Source organism: Prunus persica, chromosome G8, assembly GCF_000346465.2.
Source record: "Prunus persica cultivar Lovell chromosome G8, Prunus_persica_NCBIv2, whole genome shotgun sequence".
NCBI lineage: Eukaryota > Viridiplantae > Streptophyta > Magnoliopsida > Rosales > Rosaceae > Prunus > Prunus persica.
In genome coordinates this window covers 21,963,197-21,986,073 of record NC_034016.1, presented here as the reverse complement: position 1 = coordinate 21,986,073, position 22,877 = coordinate 21,963,197, and the positions used below count along the sequence as shown (strand labels likewise).

The 22,877-nt window shown below is 38.2% G+C and overlaps 4 protein-coding genes across 6 annotated transcripts; all 4 read right to left on the bottom strand.

Moving 5' to 3' along the window:
* On the bottom strand, positions 2-2,170 carry LOC18768810 (probable U6 snRNA-associated Sm-like protein LSm4). Its single transcript, XM_007200427.2, has 8 exons — positions 2,035-2,170; positions 1,852-1,895; positions 1,615-1,656; positions 1,401-1,499; positions 1,224-1,301; positions 836-875; positions 454-624; positions 2-272 (listed from the first exon to the last, which is right to left on the bottom strand). The coding sequence occupies exons 2-8, from the start codon at positions 1,852-1,854 to the stop codon at positions 250-252; spliced, it is 456 nt and encodes a 151-aa protein (XP_007200489.1). The 5' UTR covers positions 1,855-1,895; positions 2,035-2,170; the 3' UTR covers positions 2-249.
* Positions 2,436-8,177, bottom strand: LOC18768617 (DNA mismatch repair protein PMS1). Its single transcript, XM_020569967.1, is given in 11 exon segments — positions 2,436-2,793; positions 2,968-3,149; positions 3,312-3,415; positions 3,513-3,578; positions 4,052-4,125; positions 4,266-4,334; positions 4,741-4,867; positions 4,951-5,222; positions 5,766-7,076; positions 7,079-7,153; positions 7,266-8,177. Coding segments are annotated over 11 exon segments (2,964 nt in total). The 5' UTR covers positions 7,824-8,177; the 3' UTR covers positions 2,436-2,667.
* On the bottom strand, positions 8,295-11,174 carry LOC18766825 (thiamine pyrophosphokinase 1). 3 transcript variants are annotated; one of them, XM_020569969.1, is made up of 7 exons: positions 10,719-11,174; positions 10,510-10,606; positions 10,054-10,126; positions 9,672-9,773; positions 9,182-9,431; positions 8,883-8,982; positions 8,642-8,730 (listed from the first exon to the last, which is right to left on the bottom strand). In XM_020569969.1, exons 1-7 carry the CDS (start codon positions 10,837-10,839, stop codon positions 8,727-8,729), a joined length of 747 nt encoding a protein of 248 aa, XP_020425558.1. In that variant the 5' UTR covers positions 10,840-11,174; the 3' UTR covers positions 8,642-8,726. The 3 variants fall into 3 exon arrangements, with proteins under 3 accessions (XP_007200612.1, XP_020425559.1, XP_020425558.1); XM_007200550.2 differs by lacking the exon at positions 8,883-8,982 and having other exon boundaries at positions 8,295-8,730; positions 10,719-11,140; XM_020569970.1 differs by lacking the exon at positions 8,883-8,982 and having other exon boundaries at positions 8,295-8,730; positions 10,510-10,611; positions 10,719-10,822.
* Positions 11,458-21,311, bottom strand: LOC18766871. The gene is made up of 27 exons (XM_020569966.1): positions 20,751-21,311; positions 20,354-20,582; positions 20,112-20,221; positions 19,184-19,300; positions 18,910-19,056; positions 18,056-18,729; positions 17,710-17,831; positions 17,498-17,589; positions 17,087-17,306; positions 16,707-16,770; positions 16,055-16,203; positions 15,883-15,956; positions 15,635-15,808; positions 15,477-15,548; positions 14,803-14,904; positions 14,617-14,706; positions 14,187-14,262; positions 13,992-14,088; positions 13,836-13,905; positions 13,510-13,689; positions 13,274-13,396; positions 13,107-13,190; positions 12,588-12,772; positions 12,358-12,496; positions 12,168-12,227; positions 11,981-12,085; positions 11,458-11,885 (listed from the first exon to the last, which is right to left on the bottom strand). The coding sequence occupies exons 1-27, from the start codon at positions 20,826-20,828 to the stop codon at positions 11,772-11,774; spliced, it is 3,747 nt and encodes a 1,248-aa protein (XP_020425555.1). The 5' UTR covers positions 20,829-21,311; the 3' UTR covers positions 11,458-11,771.

Here is a 22,877-nt window from a genome sequence, read left to right as displayed (position 1 = left end):
AGGAAGCAACGGACAGAGTAGTAAGTGCAAAAATATGATAACATTGTCAAGATAAAATTTTCAAGCCCACCAGAGGAAACAGACACATCGGCTACATTGGCGCGAAAGAACCATGCAATCTAAATCGCACTACCATAATAAGAAGCATCACAACCAAAAAAACCCGAGACATTTCACATGAGAGTTGGGCCAAAATGCCTTTAAAAGTAGCAACTCGCCCATCGAAGCTCTTTCACATTATAAGCACAATCACGCTCGTCCTCGTCCTCCACCTGACAGAAAAAACAAGAAAATAAGCCTTGCGCCAGCAGAAATTCACAACTTTAAGCTAAGCTGTCATCCCTGGAGAGAGTTTATGACAAAAAGATCCAAAATTGCATGGTGCTTATATGACAATTGAACTCTCTTTTCTTCCTAGAGTACAAAAGGGAGAAGATAGGCAAACATGTTTACCTCTGCCTCCACCGGCCTTCCCACCTGGTCCACCTCTGCCTCGGCCTCCACCAGCACCCTTAGAACCACCATCATCTAGGCCACGTCCAATGCCTTTAGTCTGACGTCCACCAGGACCATCCTCCCTACCTCCTCTTCCTCTTCCACGCCCTACTCCAGGTGGTTTCCTATCTGGAGAAGTTTATCAAACCACAAAAGTTAGAGCAATTTCTACTTATCTCAATGCATAAAGCTTTATCCTTGCAAATAAATATAAATAGTTTGTCCAATGTTGAGAGCAGATATATAGAGAATGCTCCAAGAAATCTTTTTTCCAACTTTGGATGGAGGGAGGGAGAATAAAAAAAACCTGCCTTCGCAAAGTAAAACATCATTATCATACCTGAACGGCTCTTGGTCTCTTCTTGAACTTTGTCTATCACCTGAAATACAAAGGCAACAGAACTAGATCATTCCAATAGGCTTCTAAAGCATTTGAACAAAATCAGGGCAAATAACTGGAAGAATGCTCAAGTAAAAACTCCTATCGCATGTGTTACCATTTTCCAATGGTAGAAATAATCAACCAAAATGTAACAAGGTTCTGTCAAAGAATTTTATGAAGTTCCACATGGGTCCCCCACAAAGTATAATGTAAATTTCATTCAGGCCTTTTATTTTTGGGGAGATAAGAATTGTATCCATGAACCATACTCCAAAACCGGTTATTTTAGATCCTGAGATGTGCCACTTACTAAAGACAATAAAGCCGTAGAAACTTCAATGCATACCTCATCAGGAACTCTAAGATACTTTATTGTATTCCCACGGATGTAACATTCAGGCATTCTCCAAAACCTGTCTCCATCCTACAAAGTATTCCAATAAAACTAAATGAGTCTCTTATATAAGAATTAATTTAAATTTTCAAGTCCAGCCAACTTCAAGAATACAAGATATAGACTCACTTTGGAGGTACAAATGACTTCTCGAAGATGGATGTTCATCCAAGTGTCGCAGTTGACCAAATGGCCATTGTAGGTCTCCCCATTTTTCAATTCTACCAGCTGTTATAGCATAGAAAAACGTCAAATTAAAATCTCTGTGGACAATCCAAACATCGTACTATGTTAAATAGTGATTCTGAGTCTGGAACTACCACAAAAGAGGTCAAGATCTTACCATGGGGTGCCCTTGGGCGGTCTTCAGCAAAGATAGAGGGAGCTGCAATGGTGAAAAGGAAAAACGCAATTAAAAGCTCAAAACAAGACAGGAAAACGAAGCCCTAAAATTTCATTGATTTCATTATTCGAATTTTATAAATAAATAAAAAATGCCCGGTTATACACCGTTTAGTTTCCTCCGTTTTCTGAGAAACCAGACAAACGGTAGAACAAATAATTTGAAAGAGAAACATACCATCTTTAAGGGCTCAGAAAGCAGACTAAAAGAACCAAAGAGACCTGCAACCAAAGTCAGTGAGAATTTTAGAAACGAAAAAAGAAAAGAAACCCTAAAAAATTTGAAATTGGAAAAGGCGTTGTTCTTAGCCAAAAAGAGGATACGGTAAGGAAACCCTAGCTGAAGAGCGTAGAAGATTACCAGTAAACAGCTTTGGATCGCGAGGAAGGAACGTTTCCGCGGTTTGCTTCCGCTCTCAACGACCCTCTATTCTCTCTTATGAGTATGGAGCGGGCTTTCTTTACAAGTTAAAACAAGCCTTTATCTCCCTTCTCTTTCTTTTACTTAAAGGGTTTTCATTTATTTTTACTTTTTTTTGGGTTCAACCGATGCCCAATGGTTAAATAATTGGAATTCTTCTGTTAACAACAAAAGAAGAAGGAAAAAACAAAGTGTCTGTATTCCGTACACAATTTTTTTTTCCTGTGTTTTATATTTCACATCCTTTTTTTTTTTTTTTAATAAACATCAAATGTTACATCCTCTTTTATTTTGGCTTCCCCCATTCCACCCTTGTATTTATTTAAGAATTAGAATATATATGGATAAATAAGGCACGAAAAGGTCCAAATTCTGATTGCGGGAGTATCAATCAAATGCCAAAATAGCGTTTTAGTTTAGTTACAGGGGATATCAAAAAATGTGAAGAGAACCAAGAGTCCCAGCCCCTGAAGTACAATAGATAATACTATTATGTGCACAAGCGCCAGTATTTTTTGGTACAAAATAAGTTTGTGACCATAAGGAGGTCAGTCAAGGTTCGGGTAAGTTCCATCAAGAGTCTGCATCATCGTCTTCTTCCGACCTTCTTATGGTTTTCAAGTCAACCAAATGGCGCATAGTTGGTCTGCCATGCGGGCAATTCCACGGAGACTTCAGACCTGCCAAGTGCTCCAGAATCTGAAACAGGGGGATTAAGTCAGAAGATGTGACCGTTTCAAACCAACTCACAAGGATAACAGGGCTTCAGCATTAGTAAATTTCTCATAGTCTATAGCTATGCTTCACTAAAAAGGGCTGGAAGAGCTGGGTTGGTGATAAACAGTAATGCAAAGTTATATTAAAGGTTGTTACCCTCTGCATCTCATTTCTTCCAAGGGCATCTCCAATCATAACGGATGATCTGCAAGCGCGTGATGCCAGCATTGCGCGAACTCTAGATGGGCAAACAGAATCAACAGTGTCCATCTTATAACTACCAATGATTGAGCATTCCCCATGACTATCAGCAAGAGTGGAAATGAGGTCCTTAACATCTGAACATTCAAATGCACATATTAGTTACATTCCCAGACTCCATTGCTAATCAAGTCACTCCCAGACTCTCGAACTAAACATTTCAAATATTCTATTCATGGAGACTGTTATGTTACACTATTCTACAATTACAACATGGAAGATTTCCAAACAAGCGGTACCTTCAACTCCGAAAGTTATGTTTTTACTGAAGGGGACAGCTTTCAATTTGAAATGCTGCCCAGGTGGAGCATGTGGATCCTCTTCCAAAGAAAATCCATTTTTCCTAAGATTGAAACCAGAGTCCACAAAAATAAACCTTTTTTTTATATATTAATGAATAAAGATATGCACGAAAGAAAATAGTCGGACAGAGTTTGCACCTGATTATGTCTATGTGCATGGAAGCTACCACTTCTTCTTGAGGAGATAAGTCCAACCTCAATGGCCTACATACTCAAATGTGGAAGTGAACTTTCAGAACTTGATCTCTGTTTAAAGAGGGAACAAATCCTTTGCATAAGCAGAACAAGAATAACAGAAGGAATGGACAAGAAAAGTGACATTGAAAAATAATGTGTACAGTTTGGTTTTCCTTATCCCAAAGAGTGACATTGAAAAATAATGTGTGAACTCAAAAGCAGTGGGACCAATATAAGAAATCGCAAGGAAGGATCATTTGAAACCGTTACTAATGTGATGCTGCAAAACACCAAAAAATTAAAATCATCATATGCCAAATATTAGGTGACTCACTAGAGATTTTTTCTTAGACGCATACATGGTTTGACAGAGGTGACCTATTCAATAATTTAGCCCACTGCAGAAATAATCCTACGTTCTTTTCTTTTTGAGGTCAAACATCGTATATCCTGAGGGATAAGGATATACCCAATAGAGGTAATCAAAAACTATAACTCACCGAAGCAAAGGCTGTTGGTTTAAGATGGTAGATTGTGACAGACGCTCAAAATTGTACTTCTCATCAGCTGCATGCTGGAAAGAGAAAAGACTATATCAAGTACCATTTTTCACTTAGGTATATAAGTTAACACAGTGCAAAAATTAGAAGAAGGAAGAACTAACAAGAATGCATCACCCAACATAAAACTAATTCTGAAGCAGATGATAAATACCTGATCCACAATAAATAAATCTTGATCTAACTTTCCAATGATGAAGCCAAGATTGAACTGCCCAATCACCTAAGAATTCGGAAGCAACAGGAGGTCAGCACCAGTTAAACATAATGAGAAATTCCAAGCATGTATGCAGTAAATTTAGTAGGTAATCGTAGGGTCTATGATTTTTGGTGGGGGTAGATATGCTTCTTAGACTCTCCTGTCCCATCCTGCTATGGATCAAATAGTCTAACCCAACAACCCCACAGCCTCCAAAACTACATCTCAGGCAGGTGAAAACATGCATATGTCCATCAAAAAGGTCAGATTGCAACTATAGCATGACCACAGAGGTTTAGAAATTAAAAGAGAAGAGGCAAAAGTAGACTGAAAAGAGAAAATAAGAAATGATAACATCATCCAGTCAAGGAAAGCTGATTTTAGTAATAGCACAGAAGTTCATAAAAGAGGAGTTAATGCAAACAACTACCTTCATTCTACCAAAATCTTGCTTTCTAAAAAGTCTTTCCAACTCAGTAGTGGCTGCAGCTAAAGCCCTTGCTTTGCGCTCCTCGTTTTCTGGTTGAGAAAGCTCCAATGTTGCAGCAGCATAGCACCTGTCAATGGCCATACAAATCAATCCATTAAAAAACAGAATGTAAAAATATTTTGCCACCTTCAAAAGTTATCACTCTGAAACCTTTGTGCTTTTACTCCTCCAGGCATGCTTGATTGCAATCTAGACAATCTCTGCTGCCTCCTTGTCTTTAGCTCTTGAAAACTAAATTGCAACGTGGAATGCATCATAAGACCAGAAGAAGGCTTTGGCTTTGGAGTGTCTGACAGTATAGAAGAAGAAGGTGATGGAGCTGCAACAGGAAGATCTTCAGACAAACTTTTAAGATCCCTGCTAGGTGAAGCAGTTGATGCCATATTAGAAAGCGGGTCTGCTTTCTGTTGAGCCTGTAAATCCTGTAATGAAAAATAGTCAAGTTGGACACCAAAAAGTTTAAACTTCAGTTGGGAGCAAGAAAACTGAAGGGTAACATAAGCAAACCAAAGTCATCATCACAGTTTAAAGAGGGACTAAGAAAGAGTTATTTTTTCCTCAAATCTAACAAGAAATATCATGCACAACCATATCTGATGAAGATATCATATACAACTTTTTCTGCCTAAAAGCTGAACTAAAGGCAGCTAATCTGCATTGGTATTGGTTTAGTGATTTCATAATTTTTCTATATATTTTCTACAAATATTCCTTCTTTTTTTGATAGGACACAAATATACCATAATTCTCAAAGTAGCCAAACCTTTACTGTAAAAGGTGTAAAATAACCTTCAAATTTATAACACAAAGAGGACATGATGGCACCTTTTAGGGCCATAAAACACCAGACATTAACTTCCTTAGCTTTCGATGATTTTAATATTAACTAAAGAGAAACTTGTTAGTCTTGTACATGTTAAGCTCAAAGCAAACAAGTTTAGAAAATTTGGTATAAACCCACTTACCTCTTCAAGTTCTTCATCTTTAGAGTTGCCTCCAGAAGAAACTGGACATCTGATTTTATTGAGGATCTTGTCTGCTCTCAGATACTTGGATGGCACATTCCCATCAACTTCAGCACAATTATCAACCTCAGCAGAATCATCAGCCTGGTGATGTTTAACTGGAGATTTTGAAACAGCGACAAGCAAATCAAAGGTGCTATTCTTGGATTGAGTTTGAAGAGCTTGGTTCCTTAGGACAGGCATTTCAGATAGCATTGTACTAATATTTTCATGCTTTCTTTTATTTACAGTTACAAATTGGTTAAGCGACGATTGAACACAGTTTGAACGACTACATGAATTTCCATTCGCAGCAATTCCATTCTCAACGATGGTTGAAAGAGAATGGGTTCGATCAGTTGCCATCCTATTGATATGTCTTATCAATTGCGCACTACCATCGACCTTCTTAATGCTGTGGACCTTTAAAGCGAAGTCTTTTCCCATTGAATTTCCGTGGCTCGACCCTTCTGCATCATGAGTGCACTCAGAGTCAGTTTCAAGAGCCTTCAGAGGAGCATTGCCCTCTGCAATCTGATCCTCAACATGAACTTCTTCAGGAACACTGTCATCTGAAGATACCTGTCTTGGAAGCATACGAGACATTTGATGACGGAAACAGAACTCAGACCTACCTGCTTCCATAGTGGTCTCCTCCTCGACTTCATTAACAGAATAATGTGCATTACTTGGAGAGTATCTCTGCTGCAAACCCTCCGGGGTGGGGATGCCCGCTTCTTCAGGAACACTGTCATCTGTAGATGATTGTTTCAGAAACTTATGAGACTTTTGACGAGGAGAACACAGCTCAGACCTACCTGGTTCCTTAGCAGGCTCCTCAACTTTATTAACAGAGAAACGAGCATTATTTGGAGAATATATCTGCTGCAGACCCTCCCTTAGGGCAATCAGTATGGAGCTTTCATCAGAAAAGAACACTTTCCTTTTATCAGGAGTTACATTGACATCACAGGCTCTTGTTGGAACAGTAAAATTCATTATTGCAATGGGATGCTGCTGGGTGTTTGCTCCTCTATATAACTCATTCACAAGCTTGGTAACTTTAGGCATATCCACTGGTCTACCATTCACAAAAAAGAACTGTCTATCTCCCATATTTCGCCCACTACCTTGTCCAGACTTGGAAGAAAACCATCAACCTTGCAAGGGTTCAGAAACAGATATACTCACAGGTTCTAAGCAATTGAACGTGCTCATACCGAAAAGTGTGACAACGTTATCCTTAAGGGAACCACTTTCCTTGTGTTTTAAAGTACCACAGACTTTGCATTTTTACCGGTGGCATTGGTGCAGACGATACGAACTCCTTTCGCAATAAGGGCATAGGCCTAAAATTCAAATATCACAAGAAATTATATAAGATTTGATAGACTAAAATTCAATCTAACATAATAATAAAGAAAGGCCAATGTGTTCTGTTATAAGTTATAACTCACGCACATTCAGTAAGGAAACAAGCTTTCCGTACTCCTTCCGAATGTTGCGACCAAATTCCTTGCACCGCACTGGTAAATTCGAAAACAAGCTCTTCACAGTGACGGTAGTCCCGACTTGCCGGGCCGTCTTCTTTTCGGCGACCAATAAACCCGAATGGTCAAAAGTCAAGTGCGTGGCAACGAGCTCGTTCTTCGTCCTGGTTTCCACTGACAAATTCCCCAACGCACACAGAGAACTCAAGGCCTCGCCTCGGAACCCGAACGTGGTCAGAGACTGGAGGTCAGGGAAACCGCCCAGTTTGGAAGTGTGATGCCTGAGGGCAAGGACCTTGAAGTTGTTCGGCGAAATGCCACAGCCATTGTCGATGACTTGGAACCACTCTTTGCCGTAGTCTTTGAGCGCGATTTCGATGCTGGTGGCGCCAGCGTCGAGGCTGTTCTCGACCAATTCTTTCACGGCGGCCGAGAGGTCTAGAATCACTTGGCCGGCGCAGATTCTGTGCACCACGCCCTTGTTTATGGGTTTTATGGTTGGAGAATCGGATGGAGTTGTTGCTTCCATTGAAACCCTAATTCATAAACCTCAAACTTCAGCTCAGGGATACGACACGGTTCTGGCTAGAAATTCACTGGAAAAATGCTTGATCTTGATTCTGAGTGGGAAAAATTAAAACCCTAAGTGATGAAATCATGAAAGGGATTTATGAGTGTAAAATTGACCTTTCGGATTTTGCCGCCAAAACTGAAGCGGAACCGTTGAAAGGGTGACGGTATCGGTATTTAATTATGCTGGCGAAGCTAACGTCTCAGTCTCTTAAGCGGCGTAGCTGGTATTTTCATTTTTATTTTTTAACTTTTCTCAACTTGTTGAATAGTGATAAAAGGAATTTCGGTAACCTTTTTCTTTTTCATTTTGACATTGGAAGGGATCAAAATTAATTTTCCCAAAATCTTAATCGTACAAAACTTGGCATCAAAAGATGCAGCACAATGCATGGTGATGGAGGCTGGGTTTCAATGATCATCCCTGTAATTAACATGGGCAATAGCCATCTGTAACAGAACCATTTCCAACAGAACTCTTGCCTGTTCACTGTTCGGTGAAAAGAATATAATTCGGATTTGTTTCTAAACCGAAGAATGAAAAGGAAATATAAACAACTTTGATGCTGAGAAATCCAGCATATTTGACACAACAAAGATACCCTTATTTGGAATAATTACAAAAATACAAACTGATTGGATGGAGTTTTAAACAACGAATACCTAGCGTACACGTATAAAAGAAACCCTGGAAATGCACGAAAAGATTGCGTGATCTGCGGTTTGTGCACCTCATCTCTAGCTGCACTACAGCTTTTTAATGTTTATAGTCCAAAGAAGATCTGAATCAGATTGTACGGTGATTTTCTCTCCTTTGACAATATTTGAAGTACTGATCAAACCACCAAACTTCATCTCTGTTTCAGCTGGACAGGAAAAGCAAGATTGAGTTAGATTCCCATAACAAATTGCATAGCTACGAAGAACAGCAGATATACAAAATTTCACCATGTGGCATCCCTGTCATACCACACCCAAGAAGAAAGCCCTCAACCCAAGTCCCAATAGGGATACAAACCTGTAAGTGCAGTAGAGAACAGAAAGTTTTGGTGAGTTACACACATGACTCCCATTCAAAATACTTGGGTAGTCTGGCCACACTTGTACCTTACAGGGGGCTAATAGATCACCCAGCACATGAACAATGAAATCAATACTTAGGTAGTCTTTCCCTTTTTGGTCATGTTTAAGAAGGGAAGAACAGGAGTAGGTGATATGCAACAGTGGGGAGCAGACAAGTATTTTCTAAGGAAGTTCTCTTAGGTCTTCCCAATAAAAGCAAGCATTTACTAGCCTTATGACTTAAGAAATACTCACCAAGATCCCATTGAAGCCCAGTGGTTGTAGTACTTCCAGATGGCATCCCAATGGGTATAAGTCCACAGTGAGGGCCTTCAATGGTTGGTTGAATATGGATCTCATGGCGGTGCGTCCTTGGAAGAAGATGGATGAGGCAATCATCAGATATAAGAATTATTCTAATGGTTGAGAATCGACATAACACGTTGATGTTTCCAATCTCATGGTCAAACCGTCCACCAAGTGCCCCAGCAACCAGAATGCATAGCTGGGAAAACATCGAGAAGAAACTCAGTTACTATACAAATATGAGAGACATACTATACTAGCAATCAATTTAGCAGAGTGTCAATATCTGGAAACAATCAATTTGACTACTCGATTCCAAATAAGTTGCAAGGACAGTGTTTGGTTACGGCAAGTTTAACTAAAACACCTAGAAATTCAGAGTGAATTCAAAAAAGGAGTCGCAAAAAGAATTTATGAGCGATTATAACATGCAACTTACATTGGATTTATCTAGGTCTGGTGCCCAGTCACATATATATGCTACACACTTATGTAGATCGGTGGTATCCTGATCATCAGATTCATCAATTATCTTGGTCCCCTGCATTCAAATAGCAAACACAGACACCCTGAGAAAACACCAGAGTACCACCTGTATGCAAATCGAGGAGCAATAGTACCACAACAACATAATAAAAAGCATCGAAAAAATCAGTCCCTATGACGTTATTCATATATAGGGTGGTGAATCATCCTCCAAATAACTCTAAAGGACAACATCATCAATCACTTCCTCAAGTTTTCCAGATATGAAAACAAGAATGATAGCTAAAGATATCGAGAATTACGCAGAAGATTGGTGTTCAAACAAGCTCACTTACCATATTAGCATAAAATTCCAAGACTTCCTTTCGGATTGAGTCCATGTCACCTTTAATAACGTCAGGCTTGTACCTGGAACAAATATCAGCACTTTGTATCAAAAGTAGATGCAAAGGTCATCTAATCACTTTTCAGGAAGAGATTTGTTCCATTTATAGTGCAAAGTACAGGGGCAAAGGTCAATCAAACTCCATTACATGTCTTCCAGTCATTACCCCACCAATTATTCGATAAGTAAACAAAAAACACTATAAATTATAAAGTAAGGATGCGCCAAGGCTTAAATTTAAAGGGGAATAATTAAGTAAATAAGCAAAAATTGCTTCAAACAACAAAACGCGGTCTGGAAAAGGAACAACTTCCTTAAAGAATCAACTCTGACAACTAAACTAACAGCGGAAGGATCGAACCAATAAGAGACCATACTTTAGAGCAAAAAATAAGAAAATAAAAACCTTTTCCGAACATCGAAAGCGTTTTCGTGAGGCAACAGAAGAGGCATGTCATCGTAAACGCGATTTGCTCCGCCGTCGGCACACAAACGTAGTTGTGCTGCTCTAAACAAACACGCGCCACAAAATGCTCAGAGAAACAAATTGAAACAGTGAAAACTGGAAAAAGAAAATAAAGGTGAAGGTGAAGGTGCAGGTGCAGGAATAAGTACCGTGCTTCCATAGAAGAGGGGCGAATCTCGGGAGGCTCTGGTTAAGCACCACAAGCGCATAGGTTGGAGACGGTGTGATCGTAGGGAGGAGAAAGGTTGAGGAATGAGACATGAGCTCCATGGCGGTACACTTGCTCCCTTATTGGCTTTCTTTTTTCTGTTGGTTTGGTTTTGAGGTTCTTCAGTTTGAATTGAATTGAATTCGGTTGAATGCAGACGAATGCAATAAAAAAGGTGTAGGGATTTATAAGTCAAAGACGGAGGTGGACGTGGACCATTCACTCGAATGCTAATTTGACCATATACATATACAGCAAGTACCACAAACCAGAGAGAGCCATCACTTTGGGTTACAGTTCATCAATATTATAATAAGAATAATTATTATTTTTTTATTAATATACTATAAATTAGAAAGAACAAAAGTATATCAACATGTCATTGTCATCCACCGTCAGACCTACGAGCTATAAACAGAAGGAAGAGCCCTTGTTCAACCTCTCACCGCACACACTGACGGCCCAATAGTCGTCGGTTGTTGATGCCGGACCCTTTTTTTTATTTTAAAAATAAATCAAACGGACCACGGGTTCATTGACTTGAACGTTAAATTCCTCTGCAATTGATCGAATTACCACCTTAACAGTATCAGAATGGTGTTACAGGCAGGCCCATTGATAACCATTTCTCTTTCACTTGCTCTTTCTTGTCCGCTTCCGATACAATACGAAAAAAAGAATTGTAAATGGGTTTTCCATTACTCATTTAGTAGTATGTGCAGGCAAAAGGCCTAATAGCAAAGAGAAAAGGCTAGTCAGGTAACTGAATAATATGAATTGAGAAACGACATTCCTAACAGACATGTTAAAAGTAAATTAAAAGAAAAGGTAAGGACAAAAGAAGAAAAAAAAAAAAAACCCTATATATATCATACAAATGGGATTTCAATGGATATCTAAGTAAGATCCCATCTTGCCACGCCTCTTTAAGCAGGACGAAGGACTTCTATACACGCAGGAAAAAAAAAAAAGGAAAAAAAAAAGAATATCTATTCTACATAAAATAGCTGAGAGATTTCTTCTTTCTTGATCCACCTTCTCCATATAGGTCATTCCATTGGAGGAGCTCGCTCATATTTGTCGACTCTGATGATACACTTGCGCATACCTGGTGGCATTGAGTTCAATATTAAACAACCAAAGTTCCAAGACAACCGAACACCGCAGGTAAACACTGCAACAACCATAAAGCCTAAAACATACCTGCTCATGCGCATGTTTAAAATCCTCCATCTTCAAAGGACGGATGTCAGAACTACAATACAACTCAGGTTGAGGTCTATTCTCCACCACAGCTAAACTTCTCTCCTGAGATATGTGGAGAGAAAAAACTTATAACCAACCACACCACTTAGTTCAAAAAATCAAAAGTTACTTCCAGAAAACCAACCTTTTTTTCTCTCTCTAAAATTTCTCGAATCGGGCGGTGAGCTGCAGTAACACACAGGTTCTGCAACCACAAAAGAAATCAAGACAATCTATTACATAAAAATTTTGATTTAAAAAAAAAAAAAAAAAAAAAAAAACAAAGGCAACATATCCAAGGAGCATATATGGTCTCAGAAAAATTAGTGGGCAACCTTTAGGTCACTTCCAGAATACCCATCCGTCATATTTGCAACTGCTTCCAAATCAACATCAGGTTCAAAATCTTCTTTGGCTAGTATGACTCTCAGTATTTTCTCTCTGTTTGGGGCATCTGGCAAGTTCACCATCAATCTGCACACAAATTAATATCGTACACAGGAAGTTAGTGAAACTTGCATTGACATATAATAGATGTAGTAAAGGCAAAAACATACGATTTTACCTCCTTGGAAGCCTCCTAATAACGGCCTCATCAAGATCAAAAGGCCTATTAGTAGCAGCAAGTACCAATACACGTTCTTTATCCTTTGTACGCAGACCATCCCAGTTCACCATGAACTCATTTTTCATTTTACGCATAGCCTCATGTTCCCCAGGGTTTTCACGCCTTCCTAACATGCTGTCAACCTACAACAGTAGCCGTAAATAAGAATCATTTGCATAGAAGAAAATTGATTGAAACAAAAACAACATAAAGAATCTATAATTCTCTTCTAAACTGGCATGGCATCTTTCATGACAAGGCCACTTCAAAATCCACTAGTGGCCTGCCAAACACATTGGTGCATTCTAGGTGTATACTAATGAGTGGGGCGAACTCACTCGCCATGTCAGCTTTTAAAACAGTTCAGCAAAACTCTTTGTATAAATAAAATTTTCCAATGAGAAAAACTCAAGGAAAATAAGGAGAAAGAACAAGTTCCCTGGACATAGCACAAATATATAGATGTATTGCACCAACCTCATCAACAAAAACAACACTAGGAGCAATTTTACTTGCTAAAGAGAACACTGCTTTAACATACTTCTCTCCTTCCCCAAACCACTGCAACAAAAGTTAAAAGGTGTCATATGGATTCAAGAAATCTCACAAAACAAACGTCCAGCAACCACAATATCAACAAATACCTTTGAAGTAATACTTGACATTGATATGTTAATAAAGTTTGCACCAGCTTCAGTTGCAACAGCCTTTGCAAGCATTGTCTTTCCAGTACCCGGAGGACCAAACAGCAAGATTCCTTTGCAAGGCTGTAGAAAAAGTAACAATAATCAAAAGACAAACATGCAGAAGAAGCATTAACTAAGATTTTCACTTTCCACGGGAGAAAGGAAACAGAGACATAAAAAGGTCATGCTTCTACCTTAGTCAGCTGTCCTTTGCTAAACAATTCAGGCCTCTGAAGAGGAAGCATCACCAACTCCTTTAGGGTGTCCTTCACATTTTCCAAGGCCCCGATGTCATCAAAAGTAACCCCAATATCACTCGGTGGAATTACATCAGCAAGAAGTTTTTTTTCAAATTCGTTTCCTGTAACCACATCCTGCAAACTCTCGTGAAGTCAAGTCCAGTACAAATACACTAAAATTCTTGATCATAAGAAGAAAAAAATCAAATTTTCCTTGCATCCTCAGCGAGCAGAAAGAGCAAGGCATTTATAGGTAGTTCCACAGTAAACAATCTGCATACCTTGAGTGATTTCTTTATGCTCTTGTTTTCATTCTGAATGCCTTGTAAAATGTTCAGTCCATACTGAAGACTGTATCATAAAAACATAATGAATATCATTAGAAGAAGAGAATAGGCAGTACATCTAAAATATACTGTACTAGAACACAGTACAACCTTTCACTAGAAATAACGAGTTTGTCATCTTTAACCACAGCCTCGGAACAATGCATAGAATGGTAACTTAAGGCCCAGCCTACTACTTTCTCAACACCTGGTGAAAAAACGATATAAAAAGCGTAAGTGAATATTCCAGTCAACACTCGCTCCAAAATGTTCTACGTTACAAGATTTAAGTTCAAGAAAACTCACTCTCAGTTGTAAGAGCAAGATCTTTGATGCACAGATTTTCAAGGTCAGGGCAATCCAGACGAATACGGTTAAGAACCTGAAATTATAATGCTTTACGTAAATATCAAGAACTAACATAGCAAACAGTAAAACACAATTTTAGCCACTAAAAGCTAAGTACAAATAAGTTATAAGACATTATCAGGGAACTGAATCACTGTATGCAGATGCATGTTAGCAAACACATGTGCATCCATCTTCATATTCATGTGTTTGAATACGTGCACAAGAGTGTGTGAACAGTATACAAGAGAAAACTACATACACTGCAAGAAAGTTAAAAACAGTCCAGAGTTTGAATCAATAAAATTGTACATGTAGAAACATATTTTCAAGACAAAACCACCACCAGCATAAAGGAATAAATAGAAATGTGATCAGATGTACTCACTGATCGAATGCTAACAATATTTGACTGTGCTTTCAAAGTTTCAACATCACGTTCCAACTGCTGCTTCCAGTCCGAAAGTAAAGCTTCATCCTACCAGGATAGCCAAAAATACTACATCATTCAAGCAATAGCAAATAGCAAAATGACCATATATATATATATATATATAAGAAAAAGGATCATTACCTGAGGCAGCTGTATCGTCACCTTGTTGGGGAAAATCCGAGTGAGTTGCTTCATAGTTTTAGGAGTTTCTTTGCTCCTATCATGCAGCCTACCAAGGTTATCCTGAACACCAGCAATAAATGTGTCATCTTAATTTTTAAGGCAAAATTACTATCATCTATGAACAAGCAGGTAACAACTTGTGAATAAACATTGACAGCAATAGTTCCAGACTACCACTAGGAAAAAATTGCACGCTGATCTACTGGATGTGATCCTACGTGATAACAAAATATGGGTGAATTTCATATTTCAACAGGAACGGAGCCCCATCCTCAGATTGTTTCAATTGACCTTAAGGAATTTGTGTACATTTGCATATGAGAGAGACAGAGAGATGAAGTTAAACACAAATCATCCAGCAAACAGATAGGAAAGTAAGTTAATCCAAAAATAATATAGTTACAGAATATAAACTAATGAAATGCTCTCATGCAACACACAGCTAAGAAATTTATGCACTATGTGCATAATTGTAAATCAGAATAAAACATTACAAATTATGATAATAATCATAATATAAGTGGGTAAAAATGGAATCAGTAATAGGATACACACATAAAAAGAACAAGATACATGACCATAAACACAACAAAGGGAAAAAAAATGGTAGAAGATGATGGCAACTGGCATACCGGAAATGCAAGATCAAGCAAAGCGGTTTGGTTAAAACCAAACTTTGTAAACAAAAGACCACCAGGATGAGACTGCAAAACATAAAATATAGTTTTGATGTCAGATTGCTAGAAATAGTTTAAAATGAGCTAATTAAATACAATCCTCACACTCTTACCTTCTCTTTACGATTGTCCAACTGGGTATGAGAGCCGATTACAACAACATTCTCTGGCAAGTTTTCAAGCTTACTCTTTAAGACAGTATATGCATCTGAGTTACCTACCATAGCTTTTTCTATCTCTTTCACAAACAATATCAAAGGAAGACTTTTACTCTCATTGGATGCCACCTGCACAAGACCACTTCAGATATTAGTACCAAAATAACAGTAACTATCTTGCTTCAGTAAAGGGCAATGATTACCTCTAGAAGTTCACTAATAGCAAGCTTGTCAATGTCATCACCTCCAGAAACATCCAAGTGAAGTAAATGACTAGCTGCATAATAGAAATCAATTATTAACACAAGAATACAGCAAGAAGAATAAAGCAAACGCATGTAATAATGTAAAGAGCATATGATATCAGAAAATCACCAGAACAAAAAAAGCCATGATCTTCTTCACAAAGACCACCAAGATCATTGCCATCTGGTATCGATTTATCAAATCTAACCCCAATTTTTGAGGACCCATTGTCTTCAAAAGCAAGAACAACTTTGCCTCTACAACCATATGATGGTCCCCTGCAGAAGAAGTTAGAACCAAAATCACTTTCTGATCAATGATCTATGGAATTCAATAATACCTATAGTAGAATTAAAACTTTTTTCAATTGGGAAAATAATATTTGGGTAAAGACTGCTACAAAAACTTTCCACAGACTGGAATGGCAGCAGAGAAGCAATTTCATATGCATCACCTTATCCCCCACCGGGGTGGCAACTTACAATTACTTGCCACGGCATTGCCAAGTAAAACAAAAATTTTAGAACTCTTAGTTACGCCGCCATCATTCTCTCAGTTTAGATGCCAGTGGTAATAAATTCTTAAGATACATAATTAAGTAAAAAATAAAATAAATGGAAGAGGAAAGATGGCAGTTTCAAAGAGATGCCCCATGTCATACATTGAGGCACACCAGACCCTCTTCTTGCTTCAGCAAATGGCATATACATACACATGCCATTTACGAATATCCAAGTTAGTCAGAGGTGTAACATTTTTTACCATCATGCAAAACAAGTACCTTAAAGGACAACTCTGAAGAGGAGACCCAGCAGATATGGCACCCACAAATTTTACCTTATCACCTGCATAGATTACAAGAGTTAGCAACTCAGACTGAGAAAGTGTCAAGTTACAACTGGGAATCAATAAATCAATAAGTCAGAAAACACTGAGAATGTTTTCATAAAATGAAAACAAGTTCATGCGTACTCGTAGAAAACATAAAAAAGTTGTTTTCATTCTCATGGGAAACGTTTTCATAAAAATAACTCACATATTATTATTTCAAATTGTACTACCAGGCATTTTCATTTCCTGAAAATGCAAATTCGTTTTCTTGTTTTCATTCTCTGAAAACGTTACCGAACGGGCCCTAACATTTTAAGAAAAAAATCATGCCTTGTTTAAATGTAACGCCTCTAGAAGATGCAGTAGAAGTCTCCTGCTTTGGTGGAGCCTGAGAACTCACAGTGGATCCACCAGTAATTTCGGCCTCAACACTAGAGGTTGGTTTCTTATGCTTTAATCCAGCAGCATGAGCTGCTCTTTTAGCAAACACAGAAACTCTTTCAGGCCTTGATACTTCTTTAACAGAATCAGCTTCCTTGGGCACTGGTGCCTGCATTCAGTTAGAAGTAAATTAAACAAATATTTTTAAAATGTACAGTTACAAACTTTGATTACTGAAATGACGAAGCAAAACTCCAATAAAAACTAAATTTAGAAAACAAGAAGAGGAGAAATACAAACTTGAAAAACAAAGATGATTCTAGTTAAACAGCAATCAAATGGGGATATGAAAGAACATACACCAGGCAGGAGAAGAGAATCGACAATTAGCAATCTAGCACCACAATGTTTCGCAAGTGCTTTTGCCAAGGTTTCCTGATATATCTCAGAGCCTACAAAATAATAATAATAATAAACATAACGGATTGACAAGGAAAGCAAAGGAAAAAAGCATAGAATTTATAAACCACGGAATTACAAGCCTATGTGATAAAAGAATATGGCAGAGATACCTGCAGGACCAGATAATAATATACGCGGGCTTGCGGTAGAGAGTAATGAGGTATACTTTGCAAACTCACTACACTTCAAATGAATGTGGGCGGAGGCAATCAAAACAATCTTTGTAGTATCACTGTTAAAATGCAAAATGAAATAAGTACAAAAATCATTAAACAAAACGAGTAAAGCTGTGAGTACAGGAAATTATGAATAGGGAGCACAGATAATGGATATGATCTTTCTATATATGAAAGGAAAATAAAAGGAAAGATAGTTGAAACAAATCACATGCAATTAGGGAAGTTACTTCAGTATCATATCATGACATAATCAACAAGGAAAAGGCAAATGATGCACCTTAGGTAATACGGGAAACTTTCAAATGAGACTTCAATATCATCAGGATTTAGAATTCCTTGTTGTAGTTTCTCTTTAAAAGCTTGTCGCCTAGTTGATATCAAAATGGGAGGATCAAAATCATGGAGAAGTTCTCTGATTTCCCTTTGCTCATCAAGTATCTTGGAAATGCTGCCACTTAAGTCAAAGTTTGTACTAGAAGAACCGCCAAACATTCGGAAAAGTGGTCTTAGTTGATAAGCTTCCCCAGGGACTTTTCCAGTTTCAGTATCCATATCCAATGCAAGGCTATCAACATTGGGGTTTTCATCGGCAGTGTCAGGGTACTGAACAATATCTTTATCACCTGAAACTTGATCATTAGTGTTAGTTGTATCCTTCATCTCAATGTCTGCAGTATGATCATCTGGCCCTCCACAACCAGAAGGAAGAGAAGGCATCTCTGCATCTTGTTGCAGATTGTCACCAGCTTTAGCAGGTTCTGGAAGGGGCGACAAGTCATTTGGCCCATTTGACATCGACGCTAATATGGATGCCCCATCAACAGCAGAGGGGTCCCCTGATCTTGCCTCAATATGTATCCCATTAACTGGAGTACTCTGAGTTTCTAAAATGCTAATTGAAGGAATGCCCTGAGCAGCTATATTATTATCATTGGTCAGCTGTTGGAAAATCTTATTCCACGTCAAGGAACCAATTGAACATAATAAGAGGTGGCATTAGATTGAAAAATACAACATACAATAAGAAACTGCAAAGGAAGAGCGGGGTTTCAGGGAAGGGATTAACACCAAAACACAACATTATATATGTCATAATGACTACTCTAGGCTGTACTGCAGCAAAAAGGATACATAAGCATGTTTTCCAGACAAACTGAAAACAACCTCATCCCCTCCACTAAGAACCACCTTCGAATCTTTTTGATAAATCTTCTCATTTACTTGAACATCACCTTTACCCCCTGTAATTTCTAATTCTGCAGCGGATGAACCTTCACGCTAAGCAAATTCAAAATATTTGAAGAAAAAGAAAATAATATCAGCCAAGAGTTATTTTTTCACAAACCTAGTGTACTCACTAATATAACCAGTCAGAATTTAGTAGAAGCTATATGGAAGGTAATACCTTAACATGCTTCAGTTTACACAAAGTAGTACTAATGGATGGGTCTTTAAGACATAAATTGCAATCACGACCTTGACCGACAGTGAAAACAGTATCACAAATGAACAGGTGCGGGTTCTGGCAAAGCAATTAGAAACAAACGTAAAATTAGTTCAAAATAACAAGAGAACATCTTGACCAAGTAGGAAGCATTCTTATTAAAATCAAAATAAATAAATAAAAATCAACAGCTTGCTACTCGATAACATTAGTAGCACAACATGAACGAACGCAAAAAGAAACTTCTTTGGCACTTAAATTTCACATAACCTTCATAAATAAATATAAAAGCATGTTCTTCGATTCTGGGGAAAATAATTAGTAGTACAATCAAACATTTGGAGAAAACATTGCTTCTCTCGTATGGCAACATTGTCAATTTTTGTTTTTAGACGAAGAAGGGTGAGGGAGGGTGGTGGAAGATGTGTATACGGAACATAACACATTTAATCCACGCCAGCTTTGCCCTTCACCATTTCACCACTCTTGTGTAGGCGTATAGATAAAACTTGTCCGCCCAGCTACTCTGTGTCATGTAATGCAAAAATTATATGACTGCATGCAACTGGTTTGCATTTAACAAAACCTAACATGCTATATAGAAATGACCTGTGAGGTAATAAAATTCATAATAAAATAATACGAACCAGAAAAGCCATCTCTGTCGAATTACTGGGGAAAAAATACCCGAAAAGCCATCTTTATTGTGTGTTATCATTGTTTAGAACCCTTTTAGCCAAACAATGAGTATCAAGAATAACAGAATGAAAGTTTATGTATTATATGGCCTTGTATAATTACAATAACCTACAAATTTTGCTTTGGATCTTTCCTAAGAAATCAACGGATAACAAAAGACAGGAGGGGGAAAATAAGCAACAAACCCCACCTTAGAGCACTGGGAAATAAGCATTCCCCAAGCTGATTTCGAATTTGATTTTGTAGTCTTCTTTGGAAGCTTCTTAGACCGCTTCAACCCCGCACGGACTGCAGTCTCCCCTGAAAACCCCAACAACCGAAATAAAAAATGAAACCCAAAACCCCAGCACAAACAAAAATTCAAACCCTAAACCTTCATGCAATCGAAATCCAGATACAAACAAGCATGCAAGGAAAGAGCAAGATTTGTACCCAAGGGCTGCGGCGAAACCAAGGCCTCGCCTTCGGCCCCGACATCGGGAGATCTCTCGAACACGGTGGCATCAGAGCCGTTAACGGCCTTCAACGAATCAGTGCTTGGCGGATCAGAGGATCGGAGCTCAATTTCTGGAGGTTGGGACCCAGATTCCTTTATCGGACCCAAGGGCTCCGCCGGTGGCCCGCTCCTAACTCCGTTGTTGGACGACGAAGCATCAGACGCCTAGGGTTTCACCGAAAACCGATCAAGCATTGGAAACCCAAAATGAAAAAACAAATCTTGGAACAAAAAATCGTACATGCAAGAGAATTCGCGTACACGCAGACAAAACCCATATATACATACACAGAGATTCAGTTACAGCCCTAAAAATGAATTGAAAGACGATACCTTGGAACGTTTGGGGTTGGGGGGAGGGGAGGCAGATAGGGCGCGTTTGGAAGAAGAGCTGCGTCTGGTTTCAACCATGTTGATGCTCGAGTTCGAGCTGTGTCTTCGTCTCTGATCCAAACAGGGTGTTGGTGCAGAGAGAGAAACAGAGATGGAGAAGGGTGTGAATGAATGATTGATTGATTGAAGGATATACCAGTTATAAGAAAAAAATTGGTGTTGGTGTGTGCTTTTTATTTGTTTATTTCATTCCCCCTCTTTTATATGGTTTGGTTTGAGAGAGATAGAGAGAGAGGACAAATGGGGGAAAGGTTATGAAGCGGTGGAGGAAGTAGGAAGGGCCTTCTTTTAGTTTTGGGTTCAAAATTATTGAATTTTATTGGAATTTAAATTTATACTTGGAAGCTCTAAACTAGTTAGAGACAAAGTTTCACAGTTTTACGAACTCACTTCCGAACGTTTCATAGAGATTTCGTTTTGAAATTTTTTAGGATTTTGATTTGATGAAGTTTCCATGTGAACTTCGGCAAAAGGATAACAAAATTCTTTTTTTTGGTGCTAATTACTATTTTCTTCTTACTAATAAGTGAATTACACTAGTAAAAAAAAGATGTTAAATTACTATTTCACTACGGCAACTTCTTCATTCTTTTCCCTTTATTAACCTCGTAAATATTGACCTAGACATTGAATTTGTGCAAGGGATTTAGTCTAAATTATAAATATAACTTTATTTTTAATTAATTTCCATAATATTTGTTAAGATAATTAACCTAAGTTTCATTGTCGTTTTTGTGATGCACAGTCAGCCTAAGAAGTTTCTACTTGTCAAGTTGCAACTTGCAATTTAGGTCGACAAGAGGATGGCATAGGTTCAAGTTCAGCTAACCAGTGCCCCAAACCACATCAATTTATTAGGTCGTACCTTAAAAATTCCCAAGTGATAAGTTATGCAACTAACTAGCCACACACAACATGTCACACCAAAACCAAATGATTGCAATTTGCATGATCAACTTCATCAATTATGCACGGATGCATGAACTATGCCAAGAACCTGTAAAACAAACACTTCAAAAATATGCACGTAACTTATGTACTAAACTCGAAAATATTGGCCTTCCTTTTCGTCTACCTCTCTAATTTCACATATCCCTGATTTTTAAAATTGAAATTACAAGACTAAATTATGATTTCTGGCCGTTCAAATATGCAACTTGCTTTCTGATCCACTTGCCTTCTTTTCATACTACTGGAAGGCTGTAAACAGAAGAATATGCCGACGAGTCCGCACTTTAATTTGTAAGTTCATATTTTGGTACATTTGTTTTGTAACTTGTTGGAACTCGGTGTGTATATATATTATTTTGTATAGATGTAGATGATGTTGATGGGATTAGGATTTGGTTATTCCATTTTAATTATTTTGGTAGATTTTACTTAGCAAATCCAAGGTTGATCGAGTTCTTATTTATTTATTTAGTTATGCATAATGTATTGGCGAGTCAATTGGCTGCCCACCACTCGAAAAAGGTTAAAGATTAGGGAGTGGATTAATTTAATTGAAAATATAAAGTATGCTTGTTGGACTTTGAAAAAGATCAATCACATGTACCTTCGAAAAGTGGGCAAGGAAGAAGGAATCACGCAGACTTAATCATGCATAGGTTTTTGTTTTCTTTCTGGGAAGCGAGGTTGGGTTAATGAGATTAGGCCAGTGAATGGGCCATCAACGCCTAACTGAGCCTACTTGTTTCAGTACAGTACATACTCAACCCATGTGGGCTACCAATTTGTAGCTCAACCCAATTTTGGGCAGCACCAAATTTTGTTGGTCATGGCCCGTATCTTAAAGCTATTATTATTATTTTTTAAAGGTATAAAAAAGAGGGCTTTCTCTAAACATATTTTTTTGTAGGTTTTGGGTGAATGTGGAAGGTGGAGTTATGTGTAAACTGAGAGAGGCTAACAGAGTTTGGGCCATCCATTGTAGATGATGAGCCGATGAGGAATGAGAGGGAGCAAACGGAAACACGTAGTGACCAGAAAACAACAAAACGTAGACAACCAACAAACTCTACAACAACCCAATCCTCATTCCACAACGTTATCCTTCAAATGCAAACA